Consider the following 11,248-nt stretch of genomic DNA (forward strand, 5'->3'; position numbering starts at 1 on the left):
AGGTTTTGGGACTGCTGAATAAATACTGGGCAGTGAGGAACTAGCCGAAGTTAGATATTAACTACAGAGCTGCGTGTACCAGGAGGCAGCTGATATGGGGACAGGCAGAGGAGGATATGGAATCCAGAGATCTGTGTTTAAGTCTTGCTTTTCCACTCACTAGCCTTGTAACCTTGGGCAAGTCTCTTGATGTCTTCAGCTTCAATTCTGCTTCTGTAGAATAAAGGTAAAAACAAAGCCTGCCCTGAATGGATAAAAAAGATGTGGTACATATATACAATGGAATATTACTCAGCTGTAAAAAGGAATGAAACTGGGACATTTGTAGAGACATGGATGGACCTAGAGACTGTCATACAGAGTGAAGTGAGTCAGAAAGAGAAAAACAAATATAGTATATTAACACATATATGCGGAATATAGAAAAATGGTACAAATCAACCAGTTTGCAAGGCAGAAATAGAGACACAGGTGTAGAGAACAAACATATGGACACCAAGTGGGGAAAGTGGGGAGGGTTGGAGGGGAATGAATTGGGAGATTGGGACTACCATATATACATTACTAATAAGAAAAAAAATACCAAATTGTACACTCTAAAAAAGAAAAAAAACAAAGCCTGCCTGGGAATTCCCTGGTGGTCCAGTAGTTAGGACTTGGCTTTCACTGCTGAGGGCCCAGGTTCAATCCCTGATCCTATAAGCCAGGTGTCCAGAAAAAAAAAAAAAACCAACAACAAAGCCTGCCCTTCCTGCCTGACAAGGTCATGGTGAGAATTAAATGAGATAAGGGAGGAGAAAGCTCTCTAAATCTGTTAGACGTTATGTAAGTATGTTTAGAGGGTCAAGATGCCAGTGGACAGGGAAGTGAAAACCAAGAACCCAGTGGCGAGTGTGACACAGCATTTAATCTGCCGTGTGGAGACAGGCCCTTTCCCATCTTAACCAGTCCAGGGACAGCCAGGCAGCTGCTGCCATCAGATGTGGTTCTTCTGGAGCGTGTAATATGGGAGACAATGTACAGAGTGATGTCAGCTTCTAATCACTGTTTTGCAAAGCTGCTGATAGTCTGGATTGTTTGCTAAAACGAAACCAGAAAGGCTGTAAGTTTGAGAAGCAGAAGACATGCTGGAATGTGGTTAAGTTAAACCCTTGTAAAATGAACTTTTCATTTATTAGTGATAGCCACACCACAGCTTATCTTGGATAGCATTTTCAGAGGAGGGGAATATGATATGGGCTCTGGAATCAGACATATCTGACTTCTAATTCAAACCCCTTAAGCCTCTCAGTACTCATTGGTTTTGAACTTTTGGAGGAAGTCATTTAATCCTCCAAGGCTTGGTTTCCTCCTCTGTAAAGTGGGAATAATAATATCTACCATGGAACTAGTCTGAGAATTTGCATGAGTGAATACATGTAAGTTGCCTAGCACGTTTCCCAACACATAAATAAAAGCACAATAAATATTAGCTATTGTTGTTATTGTTAACCCAGAGGGACTAACTAAGTATGTTGAATGACTCCTCAGACTTCCTGACAACGTCACCTTTGAGGAAGGGGCCCTGATTGAGCCACTGTCTGTGGGGATCCATGCCTGCCGGCGAGCTGGAGTCACCCTGGGGAACAAGGTCTTTGTGTGCGGAGCTGGTAAGAAATAGATGACACCGTGGTGATGAGTTCAGTAAAGGGGAATGTGGGGAACCCCCTGCCCATCTCATATCCCCTCCAAAGGCTGAAATTGGTCCTAGAATCTTTCTGGGTTACGGAGGGTTACAGCATCCCATTCCTTCAATGACAAGTACTTTACTACGTAAATATCTTCAGGCACAGTAGTAACTAATGTTATTTCCTAGGCAACATAACCCTCTTGTTCACTTAAAGAATGCAATTTGGGGTTATTTTTCAACCCTTGATAGGAAACTAGGGAAATATTTTTGGTACTAAAGGGAAGGGCAGCTTTTGGAACTTTCAAATCATCCTAGAGAACTGGTCTCCTGGTCCTTCCAGGATGGGGTGGCCCGTGCTTATGACCAGCAGGAGTGGGGTCCAGCCCATCGTGAGCCAGCACTCTGTCCACGTCGGCTTGCAGCTAGCTGCCTTCTTCCTCCCCTGCTTCCAGCCACCTGAACAAACCTAGCAGCCTCAGACTGAATCACCTAGGCTTCTAACTGCTTCTGGTAACCCAGGCAACATACTCTACTCCTTGTGGGTGTGATCTGGTGTTCCTCGTACACTTTGTTTTTTATTGAGGTATAACTGACATATAACATTATATTAGTTTCAGGTATGCAATATAATGATTTGATATTTGTATATATTGTGAAATGATCACCACAGTAAGAACACCTGTCACCACACATAGTTATAAAATTTTTTCTTATGTTGAGAAATTTTAAGATCTGTTCTCTTAGCAATTTTCATATATGCAATACAGTGTTATTAACTATAGTCAGCATGCTGTACATTAGTTAACCAGGACTTATTTATTTTATAACTGGCAGTTTGTACCTTTTGACACTTTTCATCTATTTCACTGCCACCACCACCACCTCTGACAGTCAATCTGTTCTCCATATCTGTGAGCTCAGGGTTTTTATGGCTGAATAATATTCCATTCTGTGTATGTACACCACATTTTCTCTGTCTGTTCATCCACTGATGAACACTTAGGTGGATGTCTGGGCTATTGTAAATAATGCTGCAATGAATATGAGGGTGGAGATATTTTGAGTTTTTTTTCTTTGGATAAAATTTCTCTTCTGAGTAGAAGTAGAATTGCTGGGTCATCTCTTTGTGGTAATTTGCATTTCTCTGATTAGTGACGTCAAGTGTCCTTTCATGTTTATGTTGACCATCTGTATGTATTCTTTGGAAAAAGGTCTAGTCATATCCTCTGCTCATTTTTCTTTTCTTTTTTTAAAAAATTTATTTATTTATGGCTGCATTGGGTCTTTGTTGCTGCACTTGGGCTTCCTCTAGTTGCCGCTAGCGGGGGGCTACTCTTCATTGCAGTGCTCGGGCATCTCACTGCAGTGGCTTCTCTTGTTGCAGAGCACAGGCTGTAGGCATGCGGGCTTCAGTAGTTGTGGCATGTGGGCTTCCGTAGTTGTGGCTCACAGGCTCTAGAGGTCAGGCGCAGTAGTTGTGGCACATGGGCTTAGTTGCTTTGAGGCATGTGGGATCTTCCTGGACCAGGGATCGAACCTGTGTCCCCTACATTGACAGGTGGATTGTTAACCACTGGGCCACCAGGGAAATCCCTCATTTTTTAATCAGATAGGTTTTTTGCTATTGAGGTGTGCAAGTTCTTATATATATTTTGGATATTAACTCATATCAAATATATGCTTTGCAAATATTTTTCTCCTGCTCAGCAAGTTGCATTTTTCATTTTGATGTTTCCTTTGCTGTGCAGAAGCTTTTTAGTTTGATATAGTCCCACTTGTTTATTTTTGCTTTTATTGCCTTTGCTTTTGATGTCAGGTCCAAAAACTCATCAAGACTGATGTCAAGGAGCTTACTGCCTATCTTACTACTTTCTTCTAGGAGTTTTATGGTTTCAGGTCTTATGTTCAAGTCATTAATCCATTTTGAGTTAATCTTCATACACTTTGTGACTGATTTTTTTGGCAAGGCCAAATAAGTGACTGCAGCGCTTCCTAAGAAGGGTGATGGGTATAGGATTTGCCAGCAGATTGCCTCAGTGAGCCAGCAGACTGTAGGATCCAGTGACAGATTTTTTTTAAAACTCTGCATAAGTAATACGTTTTTGCCATAGAAAAAGAAGTTAAGTCCTACATACCGCACCTGCACGCACGTGCACAAACACACAAAAATTCACTGCTAGCCCCGTCACCCATCAGCCTGAGAGAACCACTGTTAACATTTTGCTGTTAATATTTCAGTTTTGTTTTTGTTTCTTTAATTCATGAGATCAACCTGAATTTGCTTCACTTTACCTACTCTTTAAAACAGTTAATATATTGTGAACATTTTTCCATGTAGTAGATAAAAGAGTTAGATGACATAATTTTTACTAGCTGTGTAGTGTCCTGCTGTAGTTTACTTAACTAATCACCCCTTTGTTGGTTATTTCAGGTATTTCTCAGTGTTTTGCTTTCTGGGCAAACTCACTAAATTGTTCTCAAGGGGAGTGTCCAAAAAGCAAATCCTTAAAGATATTCTGAACAGCTTTATTTGTGGACTGGTTTTTGGGTTAAAACCACCTAGTGTGCCTATAAAGTGGGGAAGCAGGTGGTCTTTGGGCTGATTCTCAGGCACTTGAACATCCAGGAGCTGCCTGAGCAGCTGGGTCAACCTAGGATACCTCTAAGGTGGTCCTCAGAGAGCACCTAAAAGGATACGTCTCACCTTGGGGAGGCGTGATGTGTTCTAAGAAGGTAGGGGGTCAAAGAGAGAATAGGAGCCCAGCGATGGGAGCAGATTCCAGGTAGAGAACAAACCCTCATGCACTCATTTACTCATTCATTCAACAAACAGTTGTTAAGGTCTCACTATATGTCAGGCACTGGGACGGATGCTAGAGGTACACAAAAGATACGGTTTCTGTCCATGGCCTAGACAAGGGGGAGAGCTGGTGTTTGATATTTCACAAATGTCTCCTATATCCTGCTTTATTTAGGGCCAATTGGACTGGTCAGTTTGCTTGTGGCCAAGGCAATGGGTGCATCTCAAGTGGTGGTGACTGGTAAGGTTTGCTTCTTTTTAAATCTCCTTGAGGTGGAAGTAGCTGGGCCTACAGTTTGGGGGCAGAGGCATGAGACCTATTCCCTTCCTGGAGTACTGGGCTTCTAAAGAGGCTCCTGCTCTTCTGGGTTCCAGGGTTAAAAAGCCCACCCAGGGGATTACCAAGTCAGGGCGCAGGAAGAGACTTTTTTTTGAAGCTGCTGGGAGAGGGTGGCTGCTGCAGAGAAGAGGAGCTGGCTCTTTATGTGTGGACTCCAGATGCTTATACTGTCCACTTGGTCCTAAGAAGAGGCTCAGCCCTTGATTTGTTGGACCAAGCTCAAAGGGGGTGCGTGTGTGTGTGGGGGGGGGGGTGAGACATGGAGTTAGTGGGATGTGTAATGTGTTTATAAGAGGATGTTTATGTGTGAGGTGTGTTGTATGAGTGAGAGACGTACGCGTGTATGTGTGAGGAGAGGTTATCTGGCAGCACATGTGGGTGTGTGTGATGAGTGTGGCATGTATGGAAGCACGTGGGGTGTAGAAGTGTGTGTGTGTGGAGAAGACATCTGTGAGAGAGAATGTGTGTGTGTGTAATGTATCTGAGAGTGTTTGTATGTGTGGGAGAGGTTATTTGTGAAAGTGTGTGGGTGAGCATGTAGAGTTGTGTGGTGTATGGGGTGTTGTGGATATTTGAGGGGGAGTGGAGATGCAGAAGGGTGTTATTGCATGTTTTGTGTGAGAAGGTGAGAGGGAGAGAGAATGTGTGTGTGTATGTGTAGCTGTGTAGAGCTGTGTGGTACGTATGGGGGTGTATGGGTCTGTAGAAGGGTGTGGACGTTTGAGAAGTTATCTGAGAGATTGTGTGTGAGGGTGTGTGTGTGTGCGCTCAAGTGTGCACGTGTTTAGAGAGTATGTGTTGGGCTCAGCAACACCGCCACTATACCAGAGCTTCCTTGCCATCAGAATCTACACCTTCATTTTTTCCTCCCTAATCCACCATCCAGTTTCTCAGTTTGAAAGAAACTTTTGTTCAACTTTAGATCTGTCAGCCTCTCGATTGTCTAAAGCCAAGGAAGTTGGGGCTGATTTCATCCTCCAGATCTCCAATGAAAGCCCTCAGGAAATCGCCAATAACGTGGAAGGCCTGCTGGGGTGCAAGCCAGAAGTCACCATCGAGTGCACAGGGGTGGAGACCTCCATCCAGGCGGGCATCTACGTGAGTGAGATAAGGGTCGCTGACGTTGGTGGACAGCTTTGCAGGGTAGTGAACCAAGTAGAAGGATTCCTAGAATTAAGCTTCTCCACTGATTTGCTGTGTGGTCCTGTCTTCCCTCCCTTGCAAAACAAAATTAGGTAGTTCTTTGTTATCTGTTTTTTTCTCTCTCTTGTGGAGATAGTGACATTTCCCTAACATCCTCATTGGGTTATTGTAAAGTTCAAACTAGGTAACAGATATACATGGGCCTTGAAAGATGTTAAGTGACCCACACCTTTAGGATGGAATTGCTGTCATGATTATATATGTGATCATGAAAATAGCACTCTTGTTTAAAAAAAAAGAAAAATCAAGAGGCAGAACAGGGAACCATGCCTTAGTTGAGCGAGGGAAATCCCTATCTTGTTTTATTGAGGAAGACTGTAGTCTTTGAGTCATTGATACACAGTGACAGCCCCTAATTCAGTTAGTCACAAAGGTGAGGTGATTTTTCAGGGACTCAGTTGTCTACTACTGTCCTTTCCCAGAACTAGGAGCAGATAAGCAGCCAATACCTGATTCACCCCTAAGCAACCCAGCAGTAATTTATTGGATGTTGTAGGGGGAGGGACTGGGAGGAGTAGCACTGACAAATCAAAGTATGAGGAAAAGAAGGAAGAAAAGAATAAGAATAAGAGCTAGGTTCCGAGCTTCACTGTGGGCCACGTCTTCTGCTGTGTGCTTGATAAATAGATGCCTGGTCTGTATCATAGCAGAAAATGAGTTCTCGTTTTCCACATTTTACAAGGCCCAGCGACTTGCCCGGAGCGCCCTGCTCCAATGCCTGGGCTTTCCTTACTCCATCTGGCTGCTCTGGAGAGGAAGGCATGGAGGGGACAAGGAACCAGTGCTAGGGTGGGAGGGACTGGGCTGGGGAGAGCGGTCATAGCTGCCACCACTGGGCACTCCTGCCCTTTCCCCCAGACTGCTTTCCCACAGCAGCACATGCTTATTCCTTCCTTCTGAATCACACTGAGTCACGCACAAGGGCACTTTACACCATGCAGGACCTTCTGGGAAAAGCTGATCCCTCGAGCTGTATGGCACGTCCCTCAAGCCTGGCACACCCAGGCAGAGCTGCCTTCCCCTCCTCCTACCAAGATGCCTGTGGCACTGGGGACCAAGGAAGCAGCTGGAGAAGGGAGGAGCAGGGGCCACTTTTGCCCCGACCTCGTTCCAGCTGTAATCAGCCAGCTCTCTGCTCCACTGTCAGAGACAGTCAGTGGTCACTATATGGGAAGGAGCAGAGAGAACCCAAAACCCAGAGGGCGATGGGTCTGTGTGCCATCAGTGGAGCTGTGTTCCATCCATGGCAGGTCTTGGGTTCCTGCCATATGCCTGGCTTTGTGCCAGACACCTTGAAGCCTTGACCAATAAGGTGTGTCTACTGTCTTCATGTTGTTGGCAGGTCAGTGACCCTCCACTCAACAGAGAGGCAGTAAGAGACGTGGCTTCATAGTGCAAGGCCTTCCTTCCTCTTGTGCCCTGCCTGGAGGGCATCTGAGAACAAGTTGATATCTCCAGTTGTTGATGGTGGGGGCCCGGTTGCCAGGCTACGTGAGGTGGGCACGGAGGTAAATGTGACACAAGGGCCTTGTGAAGCCTGAAGCCGGTGCCTGTCCTGAGTGGAGAGTGGAGCCATCATGCATGACAGGTGCTGTAGAATGCGGCAGGTCACTCTGCCAAGGGGCAGGTTAGGCAGAGGCACCTTAAGGACATACCTGAGAGTCACTTTTCTGCCCCATTGTATCTAGATAATGTTCATGGGGAGACATAGCAATTACTTAGGGTAGAATTGATGTCATCTCCTTGGTGTGGAAGTCACACCAACAAAACAGTGGTCTGGGATTTTCTTTGCCTGTGTAAGCTGCGGGCCTCCTGGCAGCTTGGGATGACCCATTTGGCGGTGTTCTTCTTCCTCCTTACCAGGTGGAGAGGGAATGCTGAGCGGGCAGCGGGTTTCCTGGAAAGTGTCTCAGTGTGTTCTGTGGCTCCCTCACCGTTCTGAACCCCTTCCCCCCACCACTTTTCCAACAAGGACAGCAACATTTCTCAGTTGTGAGATACCGTCCCCCTTACTGACAGTGTTTATACGTCACAGATGCTTTGTAAGTGACTGCGCGTCAATAAAAACAGAAAGCGTGCCGAACGTTAAGCCTATCCTAGTGCCAGCCACTGTGACTGGCTACCCTAACAGCCCTGCTGGGGGGAAGGCCTCATCCTGTTCTCACACGTGAGGAACCCGCGGCTGAGAGCACCGTCTAGGGTCCCACAGCCCCAAAGTGCAGATGCCAGGAGTCCCCCCCACACTGCAGGCCTCTCTCCAGGGTGTGTCCTTCCCCTTGGAGATAGAAGCTGTGGTGCTTACTGCCTTACTGCTCCATCGTTTAGCATGTAGACGGGTCCCAATAAGTGCTCTCTGCTGTTAACGATAATGAAAACTTAGCATAAATGAATTGTGCATTTTTCTGTCTCTTCACAACATCGAGCACAGAGATCCCCCAGAGTCTCTGCAGCAGGCACAACACTCGTGTGAAGTCACGTGGAGATGGTCAGGGGAAATGCTGCTCTCTGGCCCGCTCAAAGTGGAAACTGATGAATCCATTGTGCTGATACCATTGGGGTGAATGTCTCTGGAACAAAAATTTCTAATTGCCAGCCTACACATATAAGGCCATTTTTAAACCACAGAATTCCTATAGCCCTCCCCATTGGTGTAGTGCTTGGTAGTTTTCTCACCAAGAAGGTGGTCCCTTAGACGTTTGACACTCTGTCTTGTGGGTGAGCACTCTGGAGGAGGACCTGGCTGACACCAACATCTGGTACTAAATTAGTAGAGCTTTGAAAGGTGCTCAGTGGCGGCTGAAGGGTCAGCCTTGGTTGTAGGGGAGATTCTCATTGCTCTCTGGAGAACCTTTGCTGTTTCCTGGGGTTTTGTGGACAGCAGATGCTCCCACTGTGCCTCCACTGGTAAAGTGTATTATTTCAGGATCTTTAAAGAAGACAATGTTTACTCTGCTGCTCTGTTGAGTTTGGTTAACATGCTGAAGAGTCCAGCAGTAAGGAAAGAGTCATACTCTCTGAAATTTTGGGGTACTTACCTGTTTGTATGGCAACAGTGCTACTGTGAATGGGGTCTGCATTTTCTCACGTTCTTGGTTTTCTTGTTCTTACCTCTTCTTCAGGCGACTCAGTCTGGTGGGACACTGGTGCTTGTGGGGCTGGGCTCTGAGATGACCAGTGTGCCCCTGGTGCACGCAGCTACCAGGGAGGTGGATATCAAGGGCGTGTTTCGATACTGCAACACGTGAGTATGTTGTGGGTGAGCCAGGGCGGCGAGCGGCCAGCAAGTGCAGGGCAGGCCGTTTATGGCCTCTGGGCCTAAGAGTCTCTGCCTGTTCATTCATGAGGGGCTCTTCCTGGCCACACTGACAGCCGTGTGATGTGATAAGGGTCCTGAGAGAGAGCATTCACTTGTGGTTAAAAGAACGGGAGGGCAGAGCTGACAGGGCTGTAGGGAAGGAGGGAGGGAGAGAGGGGAACTTTGAAGCATGCTCTTCTTGGTTGTCTGCCACTCATCCCCTAGGCCCTCTCTTTTCCATTTCCTCACGTGGCCAGATCTCCATTTTCCTCCTTTAAAGGGAAGAAGGAGAGAAACAGGCCAACTGTAAGAACTCAGGTTCCTTGGTTCCCACTCCAGATCCCCAGGTCCTACCCTGGGAAGTGAAAAGGTCCTAATAAACCCCACCCCATATTCTGTGGCTCCATCCTCTCCCCTGCTGGGGCACTCTATCCAGAACCACCTTCCCCACCTTTCTCCCATCTTTAGAGTCTGTAGCCGTTCCCTCAGCAGAGTGCTAGTTTTCCAGGAAACTCTGCCTAGCCGAGCTGCTAAAGGGTATGATTGGATTATCCTGGGCTGCTGCCCTGAGGCTTATCTGGCTTTTTACAGTGGCTTCTATATGGCATGTGCCTTCATGCCAAAGGAATTCTAGGCTTCGTGGCAGACATTGCAGAGGGCGGAGGACATTTGGGAACAGATTGTGTCCTGTTGGATTACAAGTCATAAGATCCTTTCCACCATTGTTGGCCTGTAGAATTGACATTGCAGAACCACAGAGCTACAAATAAATGTGGCCAGGCTTATCTTGTGCTGGGTAGTTTTGGGGCCCTTGCTCTTTCCTCCTAAAGGTTGAGTGTGATGCTTGTGATCTTTTCCAGGTGGCCCATGGCGATTTCAATGCTTGCATCCAAGTCTGTGAATATAAAGCCCTTGGTCACCCATCGGTTTCCTCTGGAGAAAGCTCTGGAGGCTTTTGAAACATCCAAAAAGGGATTGGGGTTGAAAGTCATGATCAAGTGTGACCCCAACGACCAGAATCCATGATGTGGATTGGGCTCTGTCCTTGTCCCCACTCTCAGCATCTTGGAGTTGAGTGGTTGGCTGGACTGTGGTGGAAGTTTCTTTTGAGTAGTAAGCATAATTAAAGTAATTCGTTATAAACAGAGAGACTTAAACAGAGGAGTTGGTGTGCCTTAAAAACACAAGTAGCGAGAATTTGGGGGAACTTGTAGCCAGAATGACCTGTTAGTGCTGGTCAAAGTTCAGCAAGTAGAGCAGAGCTTGGCAGCTAGGTGCTGGGAATTCCCCTTCTTCCTGGACTGCCTGGAAGTTGAGGAAGGAAAAAACCTGCCATTGGGTTCCTGGTTCTACTGTGACTGTGGCCAGTTGGGGGATGGAGGCTCGGTTTTGGAGACCGTTCACAACTTTATCAAGACTTAACTGGCCCAGAACCTGATTTTCACAAAAATCTGCAGCTCAGGGTTAGGGATGAAAGGCTGTGAACAGTTTTACTTTAGAACACAGTACTTCTAGACATAAATGCTATTTGGTTTGATCATAAAAGGAGAATAAGGCCTTCCTTGGTCTAGCATAATTTAAAAACCAAACAAATAAAACCGAAATCCCATTTGAGATCAAGCCAGCTTGCATTCCTCAAATATAGAAACAGACAAGGAACTTTCAGCACTGCTTGAAGAATTGCCTCTTCAATTCCTGAGAATTTTGTGTAACTTATTTTGCAAGGTGAAAAATTGCCTTCCCAGTGCGCCCCACCCCCACCCTTCTGCACATTCGGAGGCACCCACTGCAGGCTTCTTTGTTACTAGGCAACCAGGAGGCGCCTACCTAAGGACAGCCACGGGAGTCCTCATGGGAGACCTTAAATCAGGAGGGTTTGGTCAGTTCACTTGCCTTACCCACCTCACAGGATTAGCATGCCCTTCTAGGCTCAAAGCTCAC

General features: G+C 46.3%; 1 protein-coding gene across 3 annotated transcripts in view; it reads left to right on the plus strand.

Moving 5' to 3' along the window:
* SORD (sorbitol dehydrogenase) overlaps positions 1-10,454 on the plus strand; it is a 35,382-nt gene extending 24,928 nt beyond the window's left edge. For all 3 annotated transcript variants that reach the window (XM_057724440.1, XM_057724439.1, XM_057724438.1), the window contains 5 exons: positions 1,531-1,649; positions 4,645-4,710; positions 5,732-5,907; positions 9,132-9,253; positions 10,168-10,454. In XM_057724440.1, the coding sequence (XP_057580423.1) occupies positions 1,531-1,649; positions 4,645-4,710; positions 5,732-5,907; positions 9,132-9,253; positions 10,168-10,333 (649 nt within the window). In that variant the 3' untranslated portion in view covers positions 10,334-10,454. The remainder of the gene's footprint in view (positions 1-1,530; positions 1,650-4,644; positions 4,711-5,731; positions 5,908-9,131; positions 9,254-10,167) is intronic.
* The last annotated feature ends 794 nt before the right edge of the window (positions 10,455-11,248 follow it).

The sequence above is a fragment of the Hippopotamus amphibius genome, chromosome 2, assembly GCF_030028045.1.
Source record: "Hippopotamus amphibius kiboko isolate mHipAmp2 chromosome 2, mHipAmp2.hap2, whole genome shotgun sequence".
Lineage (NCBI taxonomy): Eukaryota > Metazoa > Chordata > Mammalia > Artiodactyla > Hippopotamidae > Hippopotamus > Hippopotamus amphibius.